This window comes from Stenella coeruleoalba, assembly GCF_951394435.1.
Source record: "Stenella coeruleoalba genome assembly, chromosome: 15".
In the NCBI taxonomy this organism is placed as follows: domain Eukaryota; kingdom Metazoa; phylum Chordata; class Mammalia; order Artiodactyla; family Delphinidae; genus Stenella; species Stenella coeruleoalba.
Window position 1 is genome coordinate 56,302,884 of NC_137161.1, and position 27,056 is coordinate 56,329,939.

Consider the following 27,056-nt stretch of genomic DNA (forward strand, 5'->3'; position numbering starts at 1 on the left):
AAAAGCGAGTCGCTGACCACAGAGAATCATTGCATTAACTGAGCCTTTTCTGCTTGAGGCTCAGGACTCTAGACCAGGTGAGCACGAGCCCGGCTGGGGTCAGGGAGGACACGTCCACCTCCTGGTTGCTGCGAAGCCCAGATCTCTGCTGCCTGCCCTCCAATTTCCCACGGTGCCTCGTGCCTGGTTCCAGGTCGCGGGAAGCATGAAGCCCGGTGTCTGAGACGCAGCATCCTCCACACACAGAATCCACGTCGCAGCCAGCCGGCATGAACATGCTCAGAAAAGCTGTGATAAAGGAGAACATGCCTCTAGCTTGCTGTGTGTTTTTGCAACACTTACCTAACCTCTCTGGTCCTCCGTTTCTTTAACAAAGAAGAGAACCCCATCCAAAGGGCAGGAGTGAGGATGAAGTGAAGCCAGAGGAGACTCACGGAGGTTGCAATCAGTAAGTTCTGTACATGATGAAGGAGGTGCTTTTGCTTTTTCATGGGTTTGGCACTCAGCCTCCTCCAGCCCACACGAGACACACGTGCCTAGACAGAGCACACACCGTGCCAGGCAGCACTCAGAAAGCAGCCAGGGCTGGAGCCCGGTCCACAGCGGCTCTCAGGTGGTGGCCTTTGAGGAAGAGGAAGCCGCAGCCCACCGAGATGGGTCCATGAGGCCCCCACGCCAAGCCCCTCCCTCCCACCACGACCAGGCATCGGGGCTCAGATGGCCTGGTCCTGCCTCCATCTCAGGCTGAGCACGCGGGCTGCTGCCAGGAAGGCCGCCCCGGTGAGGAGCTCGGCGATGAAGCTGATCCAGCCCAGGGCCAGGGACCAGCCAAAGCGGATGTCCACCTGGTCCAGCAGGGCCTTCTCCTCCAGGAGAAACAGTGCCTCCCGGAAGGCGGCGGCTGAATACGCGATGTAGACGCTGATGCCCGCGAGGGTCACCAAGGCTGAAGGGGTTGCAAAGGAGAGCAGATCAGACCCCCATCCCCGGGCACTGCCCCTCCTTCCCACTGCCGGCCCCTCTGTTCAGTGTGCTCCCTCCTCCCTTCCCCTCCCTTCCTGCCACTGGTAACTCCTGCCCATCCCCGCATCTCAGCTCCTGGCGATTCCTGGACCCCACCCCACCCCGCCACGAGCCAGTCCAACCCACCGTGGGGTTTCACAGCATCACATGGCCCTCCATCACTTCCCAGGTCAGAATTTGTTTGTGAAACGACTTAACCAATGCCTGTCTGCCCCAATGTGAGCTCCAGAGGGTCCACCCTGGATGCCCAGCCCCCAGAGCAGCACCCTGCACACGGCAGTGCTCCATGCATACGTTATTAGAACGTACTGTCCAGTCCCATAGCCACTGGCCCCACACGGCTCTTTAAACTTTTATTAATTTAAATGAACCTCTCAGCTCCACGTTGGCACCTGCCACACGCCAAGTGCTCGTTGCCTGTTTCGTGGCAAATTAGAGAATTTCTCCATCAGGAGAGTTCCCCTGGAAGGTGCTGTTTGGAGAATTAGTCACTGGGCAAACTATTAATGCCAATATTAATAATAATAGCAGGTGGGTGGAGGGGATCAGACCCTCACCGTATTCTCACCTCCAGGCATTACTTTTCTTTATTTCCCTCCATGGATTCTGCGTGTGTGTGTCATTACTGTTCTTGTTCTTTTTTAAGGTCCATTTCAAATGCACCAGAAGCAGGGAGGCCATAAAACAACCAGCTGTGAGTTTGGTTTTAATCAATCAAAGCAACGCCTGTCAGGATGGCAGGTGCACATGAAAGACTGAGGGTGGCCAGAGTGAGGGTCTCCCTCCAGCCCATGGTCCTAACGCTGACGCTCTCGTAACACGCTTCTTCTGTGAAATAATCTAAGCGATTCTCAGAATCTGCTCTCACCCCTACGCTTCTCTCTTGGGAACACAGACCCAGGGACCCTGATCCCTTCCAGCTAGGAGATCACAGGAGGGGGAAGCAAGCCCCAGAAGCGATGGGACCCCCCCAACCCTTCCCTTCTGGGGGATCGGGCACAGCCCCTCCTGGAACCCGGGCCCCGTGCAGGGTGGGCACCTACCTCCAAAGAGGAAGAGGGTCCCCGTGAGCAGGAGAAGGAGGGAGGCTCGCAGGAGGAAGCTCAGAAACCCTGTCATCCCCCCAAAAACCATCAGGATGAGGCTGAGGGGCAGCAGAATCACAAACGTCCCATGCATGGCTTAGGGGAGACAGGAGGACAGCAGGTTACTAACATCCTTCTGTTAATCAACAGACATTCACTGAGCACCTCCTGTAGGCCAGCACCCAAACGCTGGGGGAAGAAATCAACACCACTGCTGCTTATAATAATGATGGTAGGGCTTCCCTGGTGGCGCAGTGGTTGAGAGTCCGCCTGCCGATGCAAGGGACACGGGTTCGTGCCCCGGTCCGGGAAGATCCCACATGCCGCGGAGCGGCTGGGCCCGTGAGCCATGGCCGCTGAGCCTGCGCGTCCGGAGCCTGTGCTCCACAACACTGAGAGGCCCGCGTACCGCAAAAAATAATAATAATAATGATAATATTATTAATAGCAACAGTTATCGAGGCTCAGCTATGCCAGACTTTGTGCTGTATGAGTATCAGCTCAAGTAATTCTCACACACCCTGCGAGGGAAGTATTGTTCTTGTTCATTCGCTTCTTAGCACGTGTATTGAGTGCATGCTTTCTGCCAGGCTCTGTCCCCGGCACAGCGGATTCAGCGGCAAATCCACCAGGACTCCTGCCCTCGTCGGGCTGTGTGGATTCAAGCAAGTGAACAAATAAGTGACAAAGTTGAGAGGTGGTGACAAACTCCTGGGGCGGGGCGTGAATAAAGCAGAGGAGGGGCCAGAGCAGTGGCTCCACTGAAGAAGTGACATTGGAGCAAAGACCTGAAGAAGGCGAGGGAGGCAGCTGCGCAAGAGCCGGAAGGGAGGGGCCGCAGGGAGGGGCGGGGGCGGAGTCTGAGATGGGAGGGCGTGTGCCCGGTGCGGCTGAGGCTGGCAAAAGCCGGCGAGGGCAGCGGGGAGTCAGGGAGGGGAAGGCAGTGCAGGAGGAAGGCAGAGTTAACAGCAGCTCACGTGGGGCTCCTGAGCCATCGGGAAGATTTTGAACTTCTCTCTGAATGAGATGGAGGCCACCAGACAGTTTGGGGCGGAAGAAACTAGAATTTAACTTCAGTTTCTAAAGGTCGCTCTGGCCACTATATTGAGAGTGGACAGCAGAGGGCGTAGTGGGTTGAAAGGCGGCTCCCAAGTTCACATCCAGCAGGAACCTGTGAGTGTGACCTCATTAGGGACAAGAGTCGTTGCCGATGTAACGAAGTCCAGGGTCTCCAGATGAGCTCATCTCGGGTGAGACCCAATGACTTTATTTATTTATTTATTTATTTAAACATCTTTATTGGAGTATAATTGCTTTACAATGGTGTGTTAGTTTCTGCTGTATAACAGAGTGAATCAGCTATACGTATACATATATCCCCATATCTCTTCCCTCTTGCATCTCCCTCCTTCCCACCCTCCCTATCCCACCCCTCCAGGTGGTCACAAACCACCGAGCTGATCTCCCTGTGCTATGCGGCTGCTTCCCACTAGCTAGCTATTTTACATTTGGTAGTGTATATATGTCCATGCCACTCTCTCACTTCGTCCCAGCTTACCCTTCCCCCTCCCCGTGTCCTCAAGTCCATTCTCTAGGTCTGTGTCTTTATTCCTGTTCTGCCCCTAGGTTCTTCAGAACCTTTTTTATTTTTTTTAGATTCCATATATATGTGTGTTAGCATACGGTACTTGTTTTTCTCTTTCTGACTTACTTCATTCTGTATGACAGACTCTAGGTCCATCCACCTCACTACAGATAACTCAATTTCGTTTCTTTTTATGGCTGAATAATATTCCATTGTATATATGTGCCACATCTTCTTTATCCATTCATCTGTCGATTGTCACTTAGGTTGCTTCCATGTCTTGGCTATTGTAAATAGAGCTGCAATGAACATTGTGGTACATGACTTTTTTTGAATTTTTGTTTTCTCAGGGTATATGCCCAGTAGTGGGATTGCTGGATCGTATGGTAGTTCTATTTTTAGTTTTTTAAGGAACCTCCATACTGTTCTCCACAGTGGCTGTATCAGTTTACATTCCCACCGACAGTGCAAGAGGGTTCCTTTTTCTTCACACCCTCTCCAGCATTCAGTGTTTGCAGATGTTTTGATGATGGCCATTCTGACCGGTGTGAGGTGATACCTCATGGTAGTTTTGATTTGCATTTCTCTAATATTAGTGACATTGAGCATACTTTCATGTCTCTGTTGGCAATCTGTATATCTTCTTTGACTTTATAAGAGAAAGGGGAGAAAATACAGAGGAGAAGATGAGGTGAAAACAGAGATGGAGATCAGAGTAATGCTTCTACAAGCCAAGGACCACCAGGATGGACGGCAGCCCCCAGAAGCCAGGAGTGAGGGCTGGAATGGATTCTCCCCCAGAACCTCCAGAAGGACCAATCCTGCTGACACCTTGATTTTGGACTTCTGACCTCCAGAACTTGAGACCATAAATTCCTGTTGTTTTAAGCCACCGAGCTTGCGGTAACTTCTCAGCTGGCCGAGAAAACAGTACAGGGACCCAGCTGGAAGCAGGAAGACCATGGGGTGGCTACCGCAATAACCCTGGACCTGGATGGAAGCAGTGCGGTGGTGAGAAGTGGTCAGGTCCCAGGTGTATTTTGAAGGTAAAACAAGCAACCACTTTGATGAGAGTAGGAGAAAAAGAGAGGGGCAAGGTGACACTGAGATTTAGGGCCTGAGCCACGGGATGGATGAGTTGCCATCTGCCAAGATGGGAAAGATGGGGGAGGCAGAGTGGGCTGCGGTGGATACCAGGACTTGTCAAGGGTGAGATGCCTGCTGGACTCCAAGCAGAGATGCCACAAGCAGTGGTTTACAGTAGAGCAGAGTTCAGTGGGAGATCTGGGTGGGTGTCAATATGGTACCATTATTATGAAGGTTGGAACAGAGAGCAGACAGAGTGGGACCCAACTCAGCCAGGGTGTTTGAGAAAATTTCACAGGGGCTGAGCTGCAGCTAAGACGTGAAGGAATGCGGCTTCACCAGAGGACGGAGGCGATAGTCAACAAGTGTGTATCCAGCACCTGCCAGGTTCCAGGGCTCAGCAGGGAGCAAAGCCAGCAAGGATGCAGGAGTTCATATCCTTCCCAGCCACTGGAAGCATCCTCTGCTGGAGAAGAGTGACAGGTGGGGGGATGAGCAGGAGAGAATAGGGGGAGGTCAGAGAAAGAATGACTCAGAAAAGTGCCACCAGCATCCATCCCCCCCTCCTCTGACCCCAAATTGCTTGTCTTTTGTGAGTCAGTTAATCCTCAGAACCCCATTTTCACATCCATGAAATGGAGGTCATAATGTGCAGCTCATGGTAGTATCATAAGAACAATGTGTGTGGAGAAAATGGAGATTTCCATAGAGCAAGCATTAAATAAACCATAACCCTGCCAACAATAAAGATGATGAAGATAATCACTCAGTCGGACTTCCACTGTGATCAAATCACTTTGTCTTCAAGACCCTAAATGCCACCAGCCTTGGCAAGTCGAGGAAACAAAGCTGATTTCCTTTCCGGGGCTGTCACACGATAAAATGTGATTCCAGGGGGCGGGACCTGTAGTCCTTCCTCCTTCCCTCCTTCCTTCCCTCCCTCCCTCCCTTCCTTCCTTCCTTCCTTCTTTCTTTCCTTCCTTCTTTCTTTCCTTTCTTTCTAAAGGAAAAACTTTGGGAAAGGAAGCACAACAGCTGGTGTGAAAACCTGGTTCTGTAAGCTCTGTCTCCTGCATGGCATTGCCTCCAGATGATGGCTGAGAAATGAAATCATTTCTCATTTAGAAAGTAATGAGGTTTCCCGGAGCTGGTTTGGCCCAGCAGTCCCACGTGTGAGGTCCCCAGACAAGGCTGCTGCTGAGTTCGCGTCCATGTTCAATTAAATGTCTGTGCAAGAACAGGACACCCGCTGGGAAAGCTGTAAGCTCTCCTGCTGAAATTTGGTTTAGTATATATATATTTTTTTGGTATATGCCTTGGTATTTTTTATTTTCTGATTTTCAGGACTGCTGTCTGGGGACATAAATATTGATTCTGAGTTATGTTCTACTTGGAAATGTCCCCACCTCCAGTCACATCTCACTCAGAAACAAACGTCTATGGGCCCCATAGAGCCTGGGGCTGCTGCAGGGGACAAGGTCTCTGCCCTCATGGAGACCACAGTCCAGTACAGGAGACAGACTAGTAGGAAATAAAGGGGATAATTACAGACCAAGTGTCACAAAGGACATGAGTGTGATGATGCAGAAAAACAGGGTGGGCAGCGAGGGGGGTGCACTTCTATAGATGAGATCGTTGTTTTAATTTCCTAGAGCTGACATAACAAATTACTACAAACTAGGTGTCTTAATAGCAGGAGGAATTTATTCTCTCACGGTTCTGGAGGCCCTAAGTCCAAAATCAAGGTGTCAGCAGGACCGCGCTCCCTTCAGAGACTCCAGGGGAGAATCCTTCCTTGACTCTTCCAGCTTCTGGCAGTTGCCGGCAATCCTTGGCATTCCTTGGCTCGTGGCAGCATCCCTCTGTCCACCTTCATCTTCCTATGACCTTCTTTTCTCTCTTCTGTGATTCTCCTTTTTTTTACCAGGACACTCGGTCACAGGATTTAGGTTAATCCACAATGATCTCATCTCGAGAGCCTTAACTCAATTACACCTGCGAAGTTACTTTTCCCAAATGAGGTCCCATTCACAGGTACCGAGGGTTAGGATGTGGACACATCTTTTGTGGGGGGGCGGTGATACCTTTCAATCCACTACAGTGTTTATTTACAGTAGGAGCTCAAGACGTGAGAGCTAAGATTACCGTCTAGAGTTAATAATACTAATAATGTTGGAGATGAGGAAGATAACTAACATGCAGCCCTGTCCTCAAGGAAGCTATGTTCTGATGACAATAGACTCGAAAATTTACAAAAATTATAAAAATCCACTTCCTTACCAGGCATAATAGGACTGAATGTCTCTGAGCATTTCTTGGAGTCTCCAAGTCATACTGACAAGGTTTGAAAATAAAGATAGTGACACTTTCCCCTTTGGGAAATGGTTCCTGAGACTTCCTTCTTTCGCCAGAGCTTCTGATGTTTCTGGAGAATAATACTTCTCTGCTCTCTTTAAGAGAAGGACTGTTACTTCGCTAACCACCCCGGGGCTTCCTGACCTCGCAAGCATTCTGCAAGGCTGCTTTTCCCATCGAGCTATTCTCTGAACAGTGCAATAATGAATCATTCACACAGTTATCCTTGGCGTGAACGACTTGGCATTTTTCTGGGTTTGCTTTTCCTTTGCAGCAAAGCACTTCTGAGTCGAGAAGATCTCTTGCACCTGGTACGTATTTGCTCTTGATGGAAAAAAATGACCTGTCAACATTATTAGTGTTATTAATTCTACATGGTAATCTTAGTTCTCACGTGTTGAGTTCCTACTGTAGGCAGTGGAGGATAGCAGAACTCTGAACCCAAGAAACAGGCTGGGAACTTTTCCCCTGGTCTGCCGTGGCCTCCGGTCTTGGCACACTCACGTTATACTGGAATTACCCTCGACGTAGCATCATTCTAAAAGAATAGAAACTGCCTGGGTTCAAATCCCAGATCAACCAGTTACCGTGCAAACTTTGGTAACTTACCTAACCTCTCTGTGCCTCGGTTTCCTCATTTGAAAAGTGAGGAGTATAATAACAGTACCTGCCTCGTGGGTCTGTTGTGAAGATTAAATGGGTTAAACACGTAAAGACCTCAGGACAGGGTCTGGCACACAGCACCTGTTCTGTAATCATTGACTGTTATTTTTATTGCCCTTCAACCACTCCACTGAAAGTGGTCCCCACCTCCTTTTATTACATGCCCCTGTTTTATTTCCTTTGTTATACCTACTACTATTTGAAGCCATTTTATGTTAATTTATTCACTGGTCCGTGTGTTTATTATCTGTCTCCTGCACTAGACACTAAGCCTATGTGGCAAGGACCCCACCTGTCTCATCATGTTTTATCCCCAGCACTAAGCAAAGGCATTTGCAATGATTAGCTCCATTTTACAGATGAGAAGCCTGAGGTTCAGGGAGACAATATGACTTAGAGCAGAAGGAGGAGACAATAACTGACCTCCTGCTTTGGGTGATACCCTACGCTGGATGCTTTCCTTCTGTGATCTCATTTCATCTCAAAACAGCCCAGTTATTTTCTCAATTTATTATTTTATTGAAGTATAGTTGAATGACAATGTTGTGTTAACTACTGCTGCACAGCAGAGTAACTCAGTCATACATATATACACATTCTTTTTCATATTCTTTTCCATCCACAGGATATTGAATATAGTTCCCTGTGCTATACAGTAGGACCTTGCTGTTTATAAAACAGCCCATTTATGGAAGGAGGTGGCTGGCCAGAGATCACACAGCTGGGAGGAAGGAGGGCCCTTATCTATGATGTGGCTGACCCCACCCCCCACATCCTGCTGGGAGAGGCACATGACTCAGCTCAGCCAATCAGCACATTCCTTCCCTTCGGCCACACTGACTGGCTCAGACCTGGGCACATGATCCAATCTAGTCCAGTCAGAGACCTACCTGGAGGTTTTGCAGAATGACTGGGCAATAGGCTCCTTCTGCTTAGGTTGCTGATTCTGGAGAGGATTTAGTTGAAAGCAGAACCCAAACAGAAGCAAAGCCCAGAGAGGAGAAAAAGAAATCGAGTTTAGCTCTGGATCCCAGGGGGCTTGAGCTTTTCAGTTTCGTGGACCAGGAATTCCTTTTCTGTTTCAACTAGTATGATTTGCGTTTCCGTCACTTACCATCAAAAGACTCCTGGCTGATACAGCTAGCCTGGTTGGTTCTAGACTGTGGCTCTTTTATGTAAACTGTGCTGAATTTGAAGACCCCCCCCGCCACCAAAACAAATTCCAGTCCCTAGCCAGGGAACCAAACCCATGACATCCCCAGAGCTAATCAGGAAGATAAAACATCCAAGCAAGGTGGATTTTTATTGGGTACTGAAGTAGGCTACCTGCTTGGATTTTCTTGGAGGGAAAACCAATGGTTCTTCCCATACACCCCCACGAGGATTTGTCTAGGAGGCTGACTCACAGAACACGCTGCTTGTCACCTGGCCTCTCTCCTCTATGGGCTCTGCATAAAGGGAATGAAACGTCTTCATATAATAAAAGAACTTGGACAACATTCAAAACTGTTTCTGGGGATAAAGAGATTCTGTGAAAAAGCTCTCTCTGGGGGTGATGTGCAGTGAGCACGAGGTCTGACGCGCAGCCTCCTCTCTGTGATGATACAGTGGTAGTAAGAGCAGCTAACACTTACGGCAGACTTAAAGGAGCCAGACACTGCATGAGGCTCTTTAAACACTCTCCCGCTTCATCCTTGAATTAGCCTTATGAGGAGACATGGCAGTTATCTTCATTTTGCCCGTGGGGGAACTGAGGCTCGGAGAGGTAAGAAATTTGCCCAAAGCCACGTGCCTAGTTGGTGGTGAAGCAGGGCGTTAGACCTAGGGCCAAGGGAACAGATGAACAGACTGTGGATGTGAGTTTTGCCTGTTTCTCAAAACCCTGGACAACACACGGTTGGTTCGTTAGCAAGTTTCATGAAGAGGCCAGACCAGTGGTGACTGTGGTTAGCTATCCAGTTTACTCACTGATGTGATAAGCAGGCTGAATGCCAGCACCCAGCCCAGCAAAGGGCCATAGATGTGACTGCACCTAAGAGAGGCTGGGGGGACTTCCCTGGTGGCTCAGTGGTTAAGAATCTGCCTGCCAATGCAGGGGACACGGGTTAGAGCCCTGGTCCGGGAAGATCCCACATGCCGCGGAGCAACCAAGCCCGTGTGCCACAACTACTGAGCCCGCATGCCACAACTGCTGAGCCCGCACGCCACACCTACTGAAGCCCTTGTGCCTAGAGCCCATGCTCCACAAGAGAAGCCACCGCAATGAGAAGCCCACGCACTGCAGCAAAGAGTAGCCCCCGCTCGCCGCAACTAGAGAAAGCCCATGCGCAGCAACGAAGACCCGACACGGCCAAAAATAAATAAAATAATAATAATAATAAATAAAAAATAAATAAAATAAGCTGCACAGGAACAATTTTAAAGTCCAAAGAGACACCAGCTTTGTTTTAAGGCTGTAGTAGCTTGGTACACCATCTCCTTGCTACCTTCTCCAGCCTTCTCTGTGGACCACAGCACTACATTCAGAAGCCTGTTAGCCAACACAGGAGTTTTTGAACAGGAATTCTTTACTACTCTTGATATGCTCTGAGGACACCCAAAGTTCCTCCTAGCACAGCTTGGGGCTGAGGACAGAGTTCGTGAGACCACTTCCTTTCCTCCACCCCCCTCATATTCCAAGCATCTAGGGGATATCTCCTTCAACGGAACTTCATTCAGTGGTGTGCTGGAGCTGGATTATATCACAGGGTCAGCTGTTAAGTTTTCAGCAGTATGAGGAGCCAGTTGACATCATGGTGACAGCCTGAAACTGACCACAGTGGGAATATTTACACCACAGAGATTGGCAAATGCCACAAATCAAGACTCTCCCCTCCCGCAGACAGCCAATTGTTAAATATCTTCCAGCCCACCACTGGACTTTAGAGAAAGAGTCTGGTTCATTCATGTACTCATTCAGTCATTCAACAAATTTGGATTGAGTTCTACCTCTAAATAATAGAGTTTGCATTCACTCTCATGCCTGCTCAGCAAACCTTGGCTCATGGGCTACTCTATACCAGGCTCTGTGCTAAACACAGGGAATCCAGCAGTGGCAAGAAAGACGTGATCCCTGCCCTCATGGAGCTCAGGGTCGAAAAAAATGCCACACAACCTGTAGCACGAGTAGGAGCTGACCAAGTCAAGCTGGAAGGATGGGAGCAGGGAGACTCCAATTGGAGGCAATGGCATGTGCAAAGTTCCTGTGGCAGGAGGAAACTGAGCACCCCTCCAGGAACTGGACCAAGGCCAGCATAGCCGGAGAGGAAAGAGCAAAGGGGAGAGTGGAGTTGGAGAGGGACCCTGGCAGCCCTTGTGGGCCATGCTAGGGACTTGTCTTCATTCTAAGAGTCACATCCCCAAGCCTCACTCAGTAAGTCTATCAAAAGCTGCGCATACTTTTCAAGGTCTATGGAACTCAGTCCTCATTTCCTCATCGTGTCCTTTCTGTGGTACCTCTCTGGGCCTCAGTTTCCTCTTTGGAAAAATAAAGATTAAGACAGAGATGACAAAGAACTTCATAGGGAGGCTGTGGAGATGAAATGAGGACACAGATGGAGAGCGTTCAGCTCCATGTCTGGCCAGCTGCGAGCCTCAGTGAATCGAACTATGACTTTGACTTCCCTCCTTCCTCCACTGTTTATTCAGCCCGTTTGCTTTCTCAAATTCTATCCTCCCACCTTTCCAGAGTTCCAATCACCGTGCCAGGCACTGGGAAATCAGCCAGGAACAACAGACACATGGTCCCTGGCGACAGGGAGCCGTCCTCTGCCTCCTGGTTGCCTCTCTTGAATCATTCAACAAATATTTACTGCATCCCTCCTACTGCCAAGCGCTTGTTCTCAACACCGAGGATGCAGAGAAGGCTGACAAGGGGTTGTGACAGTCAGCTCCCCGGGCTGGTTTAGGTGTCTCTTCGGGCTCCCAGCCACCCTCCCTCGTGCTGCTTGTCACTCTGAAATGTAACTGCGCACTTCCACCTCGGTCTCACCAGCTAGTCTGTGCGCCCCCTGAGCGCCTGGCCTGGGCCTTCGGCAGCAGCACGGTGCCTGGCGCACAGAAAGCCTTCAGCCAACGTTTGTTGAATGAATCCTCAACCACACGTTACGGGTGGAGCAAGTGGACCCCGGTTCCTGCTCCTACCCGCGTTCCCCTCTCCCGCCGGTGCCAGAGGCCGCCCCGACCGCCCTCTCCAACGCAGCGCCAACGCCCCCCACCCCACCTCGCCTGCTGTTTGGACAAAAGCTCCCAAACTGGTGTCCAGCCCCGGGTCCTCCCCCATCCCACACTCCCCGGACTCACTGAGAAGTTGTCGGCTCGAGTCGCTGAAGGTCACGTTCTCCTGCCAGAAGGGGTTCATCAGCGGCGCGCACGGGCTCTGGACTGGATGGGCAGAGGACTCGGTGGGCGGGGGACCCGGGGTTCGGACCCCGGACCGAGGCTTCGCCCCGGCGCCTCTCGGAACTGCGAAGGCAGCCCCAGAAGCCCTGCCCACCTGCCCTTCCGACCCCAGATACCGCGTTTCGCGCCCCGGGGCTTGGGGGGTGGATGCGCTCCAAGCAACAAGTCCCGGGCGAGCCCGGCGCCGCGCAGGGGCGGCGGTGGCGGCCACCGCCCCGGGTACCCGGGTACGTCCTTACCCCGGCAGGTCCGCCAGAGGCCGGAGTGCGAGCTCAGAGGTTCGAGCTGGCTGCGGTTGGAGGCCCCTGCCGGGTCCCGCGCCCCCGGGCCGCTCCGCTGCAGCCGCTCTGTGTCAATGATGTACCAGAAGTCCGTGCCGATGGCGGCCGCCAGGAGCACAAAGCTGAGCGCCCCGCTCAGCGCCGCCGCGCCGGCCAGCGCTCCCAGGTGCACCTGCATCGCCGAGCCGGGACCCCACGCGCCGCCCGCAGCCCCCCGCGCCGCCTCCCGCGTCCCTGAGCTCGGAGCCGGAGAGCCGGCCTCCGGACCTCGATCCCTCCCTCTGACCCTGGCTCCGCCCCTCAGCCCCTCACCTGCGCCCTGGGACCTGCCCCGGCTCCTCCCTCAAACCCCATACCAGCCAAACCCCACCTCAGTCAACACTCCCAGCCCTAGCGCAGCCCCTCACCCCCACTCCTCACTTTCCCCCGACCCTTCTCCCTCCTACCCCCTCCCGCGCTCTCCACGAACCCCCAGCCTTTCGCCACTACGCCCTGCCTCTGCCTTTCCTCCCCAAGCCCGGCTCCTCTCCTCGCACCACCGACTCAACTTCCCACTTCCCTCCGGGTGCGCCAGGAGTCTTCCCTCTGCCGCCCTTCCCACCGCTCCCTCCTCTGCTCACAGCGCCCAGGTGACCTGCACTGTGAGAAGGGCTGGGTGGGGTGGGGGAGGGAGGGCGGCCTTCCCGCAAACTGGGGGAGCAAGAAGGACGGGCAACGGCTGTCGGGTTTGCAGGTAATCTTCAATAGCCTCTCGCTCCAGCTTCAACCACCCTTACTCCAAAATCCACCTTCAGTTGATTTTTCTAGGCTGGCTACAGAGGAAAAAGACAGATCAGGTTCTTTTTTATAAAAGCTCTTTAACAGATTACCAGCAAGGTCCTACTGTATAGCACAGGGAACTCTGCTCAATATTCTGTAATAAGCTAAATGCGGAAAGAATTTGAAAAAGAATAGACACATGTATATGTATAATCGAATCACTTTGCTGTGCACCTGAAACTAACACAACATTGTAAATCAACTATTGCCCAATATAAAATTTTTTTAAAAAATTTTAAGTTCTTTAAAGCAATGGGCCACGTCTTCTGAGTCCATCATCTCTACCACCAAAGTCTTCATCAACATCACTGCCACCACCAGCACCACCACCAGCACCACCACTACCAGCACCACCATCACCACCACCGCCAGCACCACCAGCACCACCACCATCATCACCATCACCATTCTTTTCTTCTATCATCACCATCCTCTTCTTTATCATCACCATCACCCTTATCAATTCCACCACATTTTTCACCACCGTGAAACCTTTCATTATTTCAAGAAAGATTCTTGAGTGCCTACGATGTGGCAGACACTACAGTTTATATTAAAAATATAGCCATAAACAATCCAAACACAGCCCCTACCCTTAAGAAGTGTGTGGTGTAGGCTTCCCAGCTTTTTCAAAGCCAGGAATGCAGAGGAAAAAAATCATACTTGCATGGCACACCGGGATAAATAGAAGACGCTTCTAGAAGCTGGAGATGACCAGCCTCAGGGGCTGCAGCTACCAAAGGCCCCTGGAGGCTGCCGTTTATGGCTGAGAGACCAAAATCTTGGCGCTCCTGTGACACGTTCTTAAGGAAATATTGTGCCAACTCCCAAAATTTGATGAATTGGGGAGAGAATCCTTCAACAAAGCTTGCTTTGAACAGGGTACTCTGAGAGAAAGTAAAAGAGGGGAGGTCTCACTGGGATTCGGAATCCAGGAAGTGACATGGAGGATGAGACACAAAGAATATAAAGGCACTTCACGCCTAGGGGATGGCTTATACAAAGGGTTTGGTACATTTTAGAGAAACTCCAAGAGTAATCAGGCTGGAACATAGTGAGAGAGGAGTAAGTAGAGGGAAATGAGACTGGAGGAATAGGTTGGGGCCAGGCCATGCACGTCCTGGGGTCACAATAAAGAGTTTGGTTTCTAGTCTAGGCTTCTGACCAGTTTTGAGAAGAGTAGTGAAATGCTGTAATTTACATTTTAAAAATCTCACTCTCCGTATCGGCTTTAGTGTGGAACAGAGACTGTAAGGAAACAGGAAAGGAAGTGAGGAAGCCAGTTAGGAGCAACATAGAAGTAGAAGCAGCAAGAGATGCTTGGATGCCTAGGCTACGGTGGTGGCAGCAGTGAGGACGGAGGGAAGTAAATAGATTTTTTTTTTTAATTGAGAGGGGTAGAATTGATAGGACTTGGGGATAGACTAAGGCTGAGAACCATTCTTTTCCTTGTTACTTTGTTCTCTCTTACCACCACCATCTTAATCTTCATCATTGGCATCCTCACCTCCATTATCAGCAGCAGCAACACACTGAACAGAGCCATCATCAGCGAGAACACATCCTCCCCTTGATGTTACACACATTCTACTGCATCACCCCTTCAACCACCGTCTTGATTAAGATTGATCTCTCCCATTACCATCCCCACTGATGGTTTTGCCTTCAACTCCATCACCTTATTACTGTTATCTTCCATTGCATCATCATCCAAGCAGTCCTCCACTGTTCCATCTACATTAGGGAGCCTACATGAAGGTAAAATTCAATAAGGCTGGTCCCAGGACCCCTAATAATGTCTTTAAGGTTTAATCTCTTCTCTCTCCCTTTCTCTCCATCTCTCAAGTGTTTTTCCTCTCTTGGCTTCATTCTTATTCAGACTCTCATTTGTTGGACCCCAGGAGCTACCTTTCACTGCTTAGCAACCCCAACAAAAAGAACAAATCTCTTTCTCAGTGGTGCAAGTCACATTTCCAGAATCGAAGCCTATATCCCCATCTCTGAACCAATCTCTATGAGTGATAGGGATAGAAAGCTCTGATTGGCCAAGCCTGGATGGCCTGCCTGCTCCTGGAACCAAGGCAGGGTGAATTGGTCCCATCCTAACCATTTGAGTTTAAGCAGTGTCAAGGCTGCCAGATGTACCAAATAAAAGTACAGTGTGCCTGGTTAAATTTGAATTTCAAATAATACGATTTTAGTATAAATATGTTCCATGCAATATTGGGGATACACTTATACTTTTTAAATTGTTATTGTTGTTGTTTAATCTGAAGTTCAATTTTAACTGAGTGTCCTGTCTTTTATGTGGCAAACATAGCTGGCTCCCCAAAGCAAAACCAAGGTGCTATGACCAGAAACAAGAGAAGGGGTGATGGCAGGGTGGATGGTGGCCCTCCACCCAGCACATGCATTTTCCTTCACTAAGTCCCACGTCTCTCGTCTGCATAAGGAGAACTTCTTCCTGGCCCCTTTGTAAAGACAACCTTGTAAGCTTTGATCATTCTACTTTTCCTGAGGATTTTGATATAATGTACCTGAATCGTGCTCGGTCACTCTAAAAAGCACAGAGAGTAATGTTTTTCAATGAATCTGGGGAGGGATGGAGCACATCAAATATCGGATGCTATCATTACTCAGCCAGTCAACTGAAGAGGCAGGATAAAACCTGAAGGCTCCTGAGGCGGAATGCAAAGGAAGCACAGCATTTAGGATTCAAGCCACACCAGGCGCCATGCTGGGTACCGGACTGGTGGAGAAAGGGCATTGAACAGGGATTCCAGAGGCTGGTTTTGAGTCTTAAATCAGCATCTTACAGGCTGTGTGAGCCCAGAGAAATTGCCTGTCTTCTCTGAGCCTCAGTTTTCTCGGCTGTAAAATGGGGGCACTCATACGTACCAATCTCAGAAGGGCACCATGAGGGTGTAATAATGGTGGGTATAAGTACTTTGTGACCTATGCAGAGTCATACCAACATAATTATTAGCATATGTGGAAACGCTTTGAGAAGAGGGGAGGAGTGCATTTCAAACATGCAAAGAAGAAATATTTAAAAAAAGAGGAGGGCATCAGCACCTGCGCTGCCTCATACTGAGAAGCAGGAATTTGCTTTTCAGCACCACGGACAGCAATCTGCTGGCAGCCGGGAAGCAGAGGGAGCCAGAATTTGGGGCATCCATGGAGCCAAACGAATATTGACTGAGCACATCCTGGGGCCAGGCACGCTAGAGAATACAAAGATGTATGTGGTCTTGACGTCCAAATAACTTAATCTCTTCAAGTCATCAACATTCCTAGACTGATACAGCTGGGGCAAGGCTTCTGATACTTGAAAAGTGGGGAGAATCAAAGGGAACATGTTTTCTTTTCCAACAATTGCTGAATATCTGCTGTGCGTTCACATATGCCATCTAATTTTCTCACTAGACTACCACCCTCAAAGAGAACAGTTACTGCAATGTCCTATGCATTGTTACATTCCAAGTGCCCAGCACGGCGCCTGGCATATGGCAGCTACTCAGTAGTTTTTGAATGAATGTGTGAAGGAATTCTTATAAAATCCTATTTTACTCTTTAAAAAAGAATTAAAAAAAGAGGAAGGCAGAAGGAAGGGAGGATGTCGAGATACCGGGAAGAAAGGTTACTTTTCATTATGAAGCATTGAGCATCATGGGAAAGCCGACATTTTTTTAATCAGTGAGATCTGGATTTGTGCAACTCTGCAGCCCTGAGGCCCTGCTTGCCTCGCCAGCCTCACAAACCCAGGCTTCAAACACGTGAAGTTTGTTCCTGCCTCTGAGCATCCGCACATGCTGTTCCCTTTAACTGAAATACTCTTATCCCCACCTTTTTTTTCCTTTTTATTTCTTTCCATTTTCGGGGGGGGGGCTTAACTTAAAAATTAGTTCTTTGGAAAGGGCTTAGCCAGCCCCCGATTTAGGTTGAAAGCTCTTAGGATACGATGATTTATGATGATTCAGGTGTGGTTAAGGTCCATTGTATCTCCTTAGGCTCTCAACTGCTCAGCGGCATGCCTACAACATTTACCACACACACCTGTGACTCTCCACATATGGACTTTTCTCCCCAAGTGAGAAGGCTGGAATTACTGGAGAGTGAAGGCCCCCAGGAACACCGAGCACTGATGAAGTTGGAGGATAAATAGCCCTAGCTATCTCACCCCTTTGGGGAGGGAAAGGCTCTGAAGCCTGTTCTACTCTGTCCCCCAGAGTTTCCAAGGGGGAGTGAACCCCAGCTGCCCACTGCAATGATGTCTTCAATTGATTTCCTTTCTTCTTCATCTTAATTCCCCACTCTTGTACCAGTGTGTCCTAGGATCACCCCCCAAATACAATTACTGGCTCTCAAATCCTTATATCAGAGTCTACTTCGAAAGAAACCCAACCTAAAACATATGCTATCTTAGCACTGAGACTCTCCCCATAGTAATTAATGATTATCGAGTGATGAAGTCATTTGCTACCTGTCCGTCTACTCCTTTGGACATTCAAGCAGGATGGTAGTTACTAGAGGATGGTTCATCCAACACCATTCTGATCCACCTCCCCCTTCTTATTTCTAGGTACCTTCCAGCCAGTGGTGGCCACGTAACATAATTCTGACCAATGAAGTAGAAGCAAGAGTCTGTTGGGAAGGGCTCCCCCAATTTAAAGAAGGCCAGGCCCTGGGAGGAGAAGGCTTTTGGTCCACTTGTAATACAGACGTGATGTCTGGAGTTACAACAGCCATCTTACAACCATGAGTTTAACCCTCCTGGTGGGAGGCAAAAACAAAAAGAGTCTGAGTCTCTGATAGCATCGTTGAACAGCTGCCCCATCCTTGAATTGCCTACCTCAGAAATTCTTGTTATAAGATAAAAATAAGCCCCTATCAGTTTAAGCCACCATCTTCGGGTTGTCTGTGTTTGCAACTGAATGCCTTATGAACTGCGGCAGACACAGAATATGTTGGTCCTACACCATGCATATCATTGGCCTTTAGGTTAGTACATGATACACAGTAGACGTGTAATGAAGATTTGTGGATTCAATAAATGAAAAGCCTTCCCAAAAGTCTCTTCTTGCAAGCACAGAGCTTATTTTGTGTGGCAAACTTGTAAGGAACCAACTCAAGGCTTTAGACATATAGCCAGGATATCGGTTCAGTTATTAAGATCGCCACACTAGAGACAAATGGCCTCTGTTTATTAAATCTCATGAGGTCATGATGTTCTGCTGGCCAGTTGGACTCCATGGACTTGACCCCTGCATAACTGTTTAAGTGCAAAGCCTCCATCTGTCCATTAGAAACTTCTAGAAGGACTGGCTGCCACTCTTCATATCCTATATGATGTAATCAGCTTAGAATGAAAAGGGATCAGTAACTCACTGGTCTAATTTTCCCATTGCACACCTGGCGTGATGCCAAGATGAAGTCTGAGTTGCCCTTTTTTCATTTCAGGGAGTCTCTTCCCAAATTGGAATAAAAATCCCTCAGCCAGAGAGAAGCCGCTTCCAGGAGCAATGTGGTAGGGAAAGAGCTAGGACCATGAGCCAGTGTTCCTGGATTCCAGCACCACTAGCCTGCTGAGAGATCTGAACTGATTGCTTCCCTTCTCTGAGCCTCAGTTTTCTCATCGGTAAAAAGGGCTCGTAGAAGTCCTCTTCTGGGAATCTATTCCTGCCACAGTTTACATGCTGCATAGTTGCAATGTGGCAGGCATCATAGATTTCTTTTTTTTTTAATAGATTTCTTTTCTGAATCTTGACATCAATCCTGTGAAAGAAATATGCTCTTCCCCTGACCCAGTCTTATAATGGGTACAATTGGTATACAAAAAAACTGCACCAAATTAATGTATACAATTCAGTGAGTTTAGACATATGTACACACTTGTGTCACCATGACCACAGTCAAGGTAATAAACATGTTCTTCACCTCCAAAAATTTCCTTGTGTCCCTCTGTTGTTTTGTTGTCGCTATTGTTTTGTTTTTATTTTTCAGTAAGAACACTTAGCCTGAGATCTACCCTCTTAACAAATGGTAATCTCATCGGGCAGCACACTGACAGGTACACCACACAGGCGCACCCGGAAATAAGGCTTAATCTGGGCGCCTCGTGGCCAGTCAAGTCGATGCATAAAATTAACCATCACAGGGAATTCCCGTGCGGTCCAGTAGTTAGGACTCCACGCTCTCACTGCCAAGGGCCCAGGTTCAATCCCTGGTCGGGGAACTAAGATCCTGCATGCCCTGCGGCGTGGCCGAAAAGAAAGAAAAAAGAATTAACCATCACAGAGGGGATGAGGAATAACTGTAAATAGCCATGAGGTTGCTTTTGGGGGTGAAACAAATGTTCTAAAACTAGATTATGGTGATGGTTACACAACTCTGTAGATATACTAAAAACTATTTTGTATATATAAATATATATACACTATAGATAGATAGATAGATATGCAAATATAGATATGCAAATTTATAGAAGCCTAGGCCAGACTTGCCCAGGCCTGAACAAAAGGAACAGAAAGGGAAGAGTTCAGGAGCAACGAGAATGGTGATGCAATGACGGTGGAGGTGACAAGGACGATAGTAACCACAACGGCACCGCTTACTGAAAGTGGACGTCTGCTCTGTGTCAGACACTGTGGCATCCATGATATCACTTCATGAACACGGCAATCCTGGGAGGTAGTTCTGGTTGAGAGGCTGGGGGTCTATGACCAGCACACAGCTCTGGAGGCAGGCTACCCAGGATCAAACCACCCCTGCAGCCCTTCCTAGCCTGGGACTACGAGCAAGGTCCAGAGCCTCCCTAAGCCTCAGTTTCTCCATCTGTAGAGAAGACATAAGATGATCCTGACCTTGGGATTACAAGGACACGACCTGGAATCAAGCACGTGAAGCCCTGAGCAGAGTCCCCGGAAACCCCTAGAAAACAGCCAGTGTAAATGTTAGCTCTGGCTACTAGCGTGGGTCCCTGTTGTACAAAACATGACACAGTCATTCAGAGTTTGACCCAGCAAGGTCAGATATCTAATAAGGCACAGAGGTGGCTTTCAAATCCAGGCCAGACTCCCAACTCTGGGCTGTTGCCACTACCTGGGTATGAATCTGAACAATTAGGCCTGACACCTTCACCTACCCCAGTGCTGCAGACAGCAGACAGCCTGCCCCAGCCCTCCCCCTGAAAGCATTTGCAGCTCCCAAGGAGACAGCATCTCTCCAGATTGTTAGTGCCAGAATTGCCACATCAGTGCCCAGCGTCAGCCTCCAGCCAGCTCCCTGCAGCCCTCCCAGGCTGGGGTAAGCAAAGGTCAGACTAGAAATTTGCTAATAGAGATTCTGGACATCACAAGGGGTAGGTCTGGAACCAGCCAGATCTCCGAGATCATGTTCTCTTGAAATTGCCTGCTGCTGGGGCCATTGCCACTCCCTTCCCCACCAGGACCTGCAACCATGAGAGACAGATTTCGTCCTTCTCAAAACAGTGGCTCAGCGGGGTTTGGGGGAGAGGCGGAGGCACTAGAACCATAGAGCTCGAAGAAACCACAGAATCAGCCCAATCATCTTACAGAGGAGGAAAGCGGGACGCAGAAAGGAAAGAGCACAGTTCTGCAAGCCCTCATGGAAGACAAGAAGAGGGGCATCTCTGTTCAGCTTCGAAAGCTCTCGTTTATTGAGCAGCTACTGTGTGCCAGGCACAAAGGATACAATAGGAATAAGACAAGGTCCCCTTCCTCCTCTGAGGACTTCACAGTGTCCCAGGAGACACAGAACAGGAAAGGAATACACTCAACACGATGTAGTACATGCAGTCACAGAAGAAGGTCGAAACCATACTCTTTGAGGACAGCTACCATTTGTGAAGGTCTGACTTAAAAGCCCTTCCCGTAGCAGGATATTCAGACAGCCCCCCACTCCCTCCTCCAGCCAATCACTCTCCCCCATACCTGGTCACGTTCCTGAGATTTCATCTACACTGCAACCCTGCATGAGTTTCCTGTGGCCGCTATTCCAAATTATCACAAATTGAGTGGCTTAAGACAACACAAGTTCATTCTCTTTCAGTTCTGGGGATCAGAAGTCTGAAATTAGTTTCCTCGGGCTAAAGTCAAGGTGTGGGCAGGGCTGTGCTGAATCTACAGGCCGCCTGTATTCCTTGGCTTGTAGCCCCTCCCTCCATCTTCAAAGCCAGCTGCATAGCATCTTCCCTCCTCTCGGACCTCTGCTCCCTCTGCTTTTGCCCTTATACCTTCTCTCTCTGACCCTTTTGGCTCTCTCTTATAAGGACACTGTGATCCCCTTGAGCACACTCAGGCAATCCATGAAAATCTCCCCATCTTGAGATCCTTAATTTAATCAATCTGCAAAGTCCCCTGTGCCATGAAGAGTACTACAGTCACGGGTTTCAGAGATTAGGACCCGGACACCTTTTGGGGGGCCATGATTCTGCCCAGCACAAACCCCAAAAGGTAGGGACTCACTATCACCCCCACATTAGAGATCAGGAAACCAGGACTTAGAGAGATGGAGTAACTTACCCAAAGTCACAAAAGGGAAAGAGATTTGAAGTGGGTTTACCTGATTCCTCAGAGCATGGTCTGGTCTCTACTCTGCTACAAAAGACGGAAGGTTGAGGTCTAGAGCCAGCGAAAGAAGACTTCCCGAAAGAGGCTTCCCAAGCCAAACTGCCTTTGCAACTGGGGCATAAATAGGGCATTTGGGGCATTCTGGGGTTGAACTGCAGGACACCTGACTACACTTTCCACCCCGCTCCCCAGACCAACATCAACACAAGCAACATGGGGGAAAGAAACCAGGTAGCTGATGTCTCCAAACAAGCCAGGCCACTTGCCCCTGTAGTTCCATATCATCGAGACAGAAATGGTAGCTTGGCTGGAAGCTTCAACAATTCAGTCGTTTACCTCCAGTCCCCAACTCATCTGAATCTCTGAAACCTCTACAAGCATCTTTCTGCCACCTGAAAAATGGGCATAATTGATGCCTATTAAAGTAAGCATATTCAGGGGAATTCCCTAGTGGTCCAGTGGTTAGGACTCCGTGCTTCCACTGCAGAGGGCACAGGTTCGATCCCTGGTCGGGGAGCTAAGAGCCCACAAGCCGCGCAGCGTGGCCAACAAATAAATAAATAAGTAAAGTAAGTAAGTAAGCACATTCACTACCTCCCTACCTCCTTCCATTCATCTCCCTGGCCCTGGAATTTTGTTCAGAGACATCTTTCCAATGTTAAGAAGTCTCTCTTTTCTACAACAGCTGAGGGAAATAAGGCATCTAGACACAGGACAGACAAGCCTGGCCTTATCCAACCTCAGCCATTACTTCAAGTCTGAATAGAATCCCACAGAGAATGTACCATCAGAGACTCTTGGGATGGGATGGGCCAGGAAGGAGTGGAAATGTTCAATATAAAAATACTATGTAACTTTTTTTTATTCTTGGGGAAAAGGAAAAAAAATAAAGTTGTTTATTATGCAGAGAAACCTCTGTTAACCTGTCACGTGCGTTTCTTTCTAATCTTTTTTCTATGAATAAAAATCATGATAGTAGCATTTCTTTCTTTCTCAGGGTGCGGGGTCCTGCTCTGAGTGTTTTAATTGCATCGCCCCGGTCCTCATGGCAATTCTACAAGGTTATAGAATTACAATTCTACAAGGTTAGAATTGCTCCACGTGGCATGCGGGATCTTAGTTCTCCGACCAGTGATCGAGCCCGTGCCCCCTGCACTGGGAGCACAGAGTCTTAACTACTGGACCACCAGGGAAGTCCCTATGGCAGGTGCTTTGTATGTTTTACTTCACTTAAGTCTCCCAACAATGCTATTCTTATCACATTATACCGATTTTACACACCAGCAAATGAAGTCTCCAGGAGATGAAGTGACTCACCAGAAATGAATCAGACAATGCTCGTAAAATTCTTACTACCACGTCTTGCACAAGGCCAGTCCTCCATAAATCTTATGGTGTTTGTACTCATTCAGTTTCAAGTTTCAGAAACCTAACTCAAAACAGTCTAAGCTAAAAAGAGCTCACAGAACTGGGGAGTTCTGGGTGGCTGGCTCCAGGCATGGCTGTATCCCGGAGCTGGAAGGATATCTGTTGGCAGGACTCTGTCTTTACCAATCTATTAGCTCTGTTTGCTTCTGTTTTTCAGGCTCTATCCACATGACAGACCTATTTCTTCCCGGCCTAGCAAGCCTGGGAGAACACAAGCATCCCTCTCCCAATATCCACAGGCTAACCTGAAAGAATATGATTGGCCCAGTTTGGGTCACATACCCCTTGCTAGAATTACATCACCAGGAGGTTGGGGCTCTATGATTGGCCATCCTGGATCACATGACCAGCTTCCAGGGGCAGGAGTGTCATGATTGACAGCCCCACCCAGAACCTAGGTCAGTAGAGTGATTCAAGAAGGAGTGCTGCGAGAAGAATGGGCGGGGCACCTTGATTGACAGCACCGCTAAGACTGCGCAATGCAGGGGATGGTTCCCCTAAGAAAAATTAGGGTACCATTGCCTGAAGAAGGAGAAGGGGTGCTGGGGAGCCTCAAACCCCAGGTGTCCACCGTAGAGTCCCTTCTGATTCCTGGTGTGCCAGCCGTACCAGGCTGCTGGTGGTTTTGCAAGGACAATGCTCTCCCTCCGAGTCTTTGCACCCAGAACGCCCTCCCTTGTGACTTGGCCGTTGATTAGTTCCTACACATCTTTCAGGCTCTCCATCTTTTGGAGTCTTCCCCATCCCCTTGCCAGGCTGAATCAAGGGAACTTTGTGTTCCCGCAGGGGGGGCTGGGCTTACTTCTATCAGCTCCTAGAGGTGGTGGCGCTGTGGTCTCCTTCTCGCCTCTCCAGCCCCTATCCAGCTTCTGGTCCTGGTGCCAGCTCAATAAATAGCGATTTTTGGTCTGACTTTGGATATTCTTCCTGTTCTGTGGGGGAATTTTAGCTGCAGGAGAAAAGGGCAGCTTTTGTGCAAAAAAACAAAAATTTCTATTTCTTCTCTCCCAGTTGGGGAAATGTGTTGCTGTCAGAGCAGTGCCGAGCTCTGTGGAGAAGGAGAGAGCAAGATAGCTTAGGGGTGTGGTTCAGGGAAGGTGTGCTGGCAGGAAGGCAAACAAGAGGTGCTTCATGTTCTCTGGGATAAAGCTGGAATGCTGGGGGAGGGGCACACAAGGGCTGAGGGACCTGGAATGGGATACAGGAAGCAACAGCCATCCCCAGGGGAGGCAGTGCCACGTGCACACAAAGGCCTGGGCTTGGAGTCTTGGATTCAAGTCCTCTTTTGTTAATGAGCTATGTGAATTTGGGCAAGTTATCAATGTCTCAGAGCCTCAGTTTCTTTCATCTATAAAATGGGGTTAATAGTGCCCACCTGACAGAGTTGTTTTAGGGTTTAAAGGGAACAGCCCAGCTTGGTCCCTGGTTTATAGTATTTGCTCAATAAACACACATGCTTCTCTTTAGTTCCTGAACAGTTCTCATAGAACCACGGTCCCAGGCCAAATACAGCCTGGCTTTTGTGAGTAAAGTTTATTAGCAAACAGCCAGGCCAACTCATTTACAGTTGTTTATGGCCTCTTTCATGCTACAACGGTAGAGCTGAATAGTTGTGTCCGAGATAATATGGCCAGGAATGCCTTAACTATTCACTATTCTGGCACCATACAGGGTTAGTTGGTAACCCTTTGTGTATATATAAGATATATATCTTATATACAGAGTCTCATTCTTTCTAGACTGTCATTGTGTCACCGTAGACTAGGGAACCCAAACTCAAATGATTCCAGGGGTCTCACCAGTCATGCCAACATGCAGTTTGCTAATGTAAACATTTTTGTGGATGAATAAGCTATCTTCCATTTTTCTTGAAACACAAATTCTTCTACGTCTTCGTTGTGTGTTTGTTTTCCATGTTTGATTGAGACAGGGCACTGAGAAATTTATTCATTCAATAAATGTTTATCAAACGCATGATATGTGCCAGGCAGTCTTCTGTAAGCTGAGAATAAAGCAGTGAACAAAAGAGACACCCACCCAGTCCTGCCCTCACAGAACTTCTGTTCTAGTGGGAGGGAGAGAAAATGTGTCAATTAACCTGCAATATTGGGGGGTGATAATTGCCCTTTTGAGAGGCAAGGCATGGCAGCAGGATGGAGAGAGAGGTGGGGGCCATACTGAACCGGGTGGCCAGGAAAAGCCATGCAGAATGGGAGGCTGACTGGATTATCTCTCTCCTTGAGCACAGACGAAAGTTTTTGTATTCAAAGAATCAACACTGGGAAAGAGGAATGAGAAAGCTCCCTTGGGGCTGGATAGAAAATGGGAGCATCCAGAGACCTGGTCTTTGTTCCCTCCCAGAGTTTGAAGTTCACACTCAAGAGGGGGGAGACATAATAATAATGTCACCAAACGCAAGTAGTTCGTGTTCCTGATGCACAGTGAGGCCGACCAAACCCAAACGCAGGAGTTTGGAGCAGAGAAAAGTTTATTGCAGGGACATGCAAGGAAATGGGTGGCTCGTGCCCCCAAACCTGCAAACTCCCCCAAGGGTTTCAGCAAAGCATTTTTAAAGGCAAGGTAAGGGAGGGGCGTGGTTAGTTGTTGCAAATTTCTTGGTGCCGGAATCCTTTGTTCTTGCAGCTGTCCATGTAGGTCAGGTCTCGATGTTCCTGTAAACCTCCAACAAGACAAATGTTATTCTCTGTTCTGCAATTTTTTTATCTCCATGTGAATGGAAAAGAGCCTTGAGAATGGGCTATCCTGTCTATTTCAGGCTATAGGCAACATTCTTAACTGGAAGCAAAAGCAATAGAATACAAAGGTTCAAGTAAAAGAAACAGACCCAATATGGAGTCGGATTTGTTCTTCCCTATTACAATAATAGCAATAATAATAATAATAATGTAAGCTAACCCTTACTTAGCCCTTTCTGCAGGCCTGGCACTGTTCTAGTTGCTTTATCTAATCCAGTGAACCCACGTGATGCAAAGGAGCGGGGTATGGAATCCTGGAACCCACAATGGGGGTGTTCCCACAGCTGAAGTGTCTTTTATATGCCTTGCCTAGACCTGTCTTGAAAGTAAGAGGGTCTCGTATGGCAACACTATCTACTATGATAATCACTGTCCCAAATGACTATTTTTTTCTTTTGTTAAAAATAATCTGCACTTAAAAAAATAATTATTATTATTTATTTATTTGGTTGTGCCGGGTCTTAGTTGCAGCAGGTGGGCTCCTCAGTTGTGGCTCCAGGGCTCCTTAGTTGCACCCTGTGGGCTCCTTAGTTGCGGCATGCACGTGGGAGTTAGTTCCCTGCTCAGGGATGGAACCCGGGCCCCCTACATTGGAAGCACGGAGTCCTATCCACTGCGCCACCAGGGAAGTCCCCCAAATGACTATTGAGCACTTGAAATGTGGCCAGTGTAACTGAGGAGCTGCATTTAAAATGCTTAAAATTAAATCGCCACATGGTGAGTAGTGGCTATCATTTTGGATGGCATAGCTCTAATCCACATAATCTATAAAATTATAAACCTACTGTCTCCTTCCCATTTCTTCTGCCAAAATCCAGATGTCCAGTTACCTACTTAATATTTTTCTTTAAATAGAATCACCTTGTTAAAATCATCTTTAAAAGAGCTCTGGGTGCTACTGCTGCAGTGGAAAACTGCCATTTCTTACCAGGCAGAAAAGGTGG

The 27,056-nt window shown here is 48.6% G+C and overlaps 1 protein-coding gene across 3 annotated transcripts; it reads right to left on the reverse strand.

The window, feature by feature from the left end:
• Positions 1-713: 713 nt before the first annotated feature.
• TMEM114 (transmembrane protein 114) lies at positions 714-12,804 on the reverse strand (the record flags this gene model as incomplete). Of its 3 annotated transcripts, XM_079946203.1 has the most annotated exons (4): positions 12,477-12,804; positions 12,139-12,219; positions 2,067-2,204; positions 714-946 (listed from the first exon to the last, which is right to left on the reverse strand). In XM_079946203.1, exons 1-4 carry the CDS (start codon positions 12,694-12,696, stop codon positions 714-716), a joined length of 672 nt encoding a protein of 223 aa, XP_079802329.1. In that variant the 5' UTR covers positions 12,697-12,804. The 3 variants fall into 3 exon arrangements, with proteins under 3 accessions (XP_079802329.1, XP_079802330.1, XP_079802331.1); XM_079946204.1 differs by lacking the exon at positions 2,067-2,204; XM_079946205.1 differs by lacking the exons at positions 714-946; positions 2,067-2,204 and adding an exon at positions 9,936-10,606.
• Between the last annotated feature and the right edge of the window lie 14,252 nt (positions 12,805-27,056).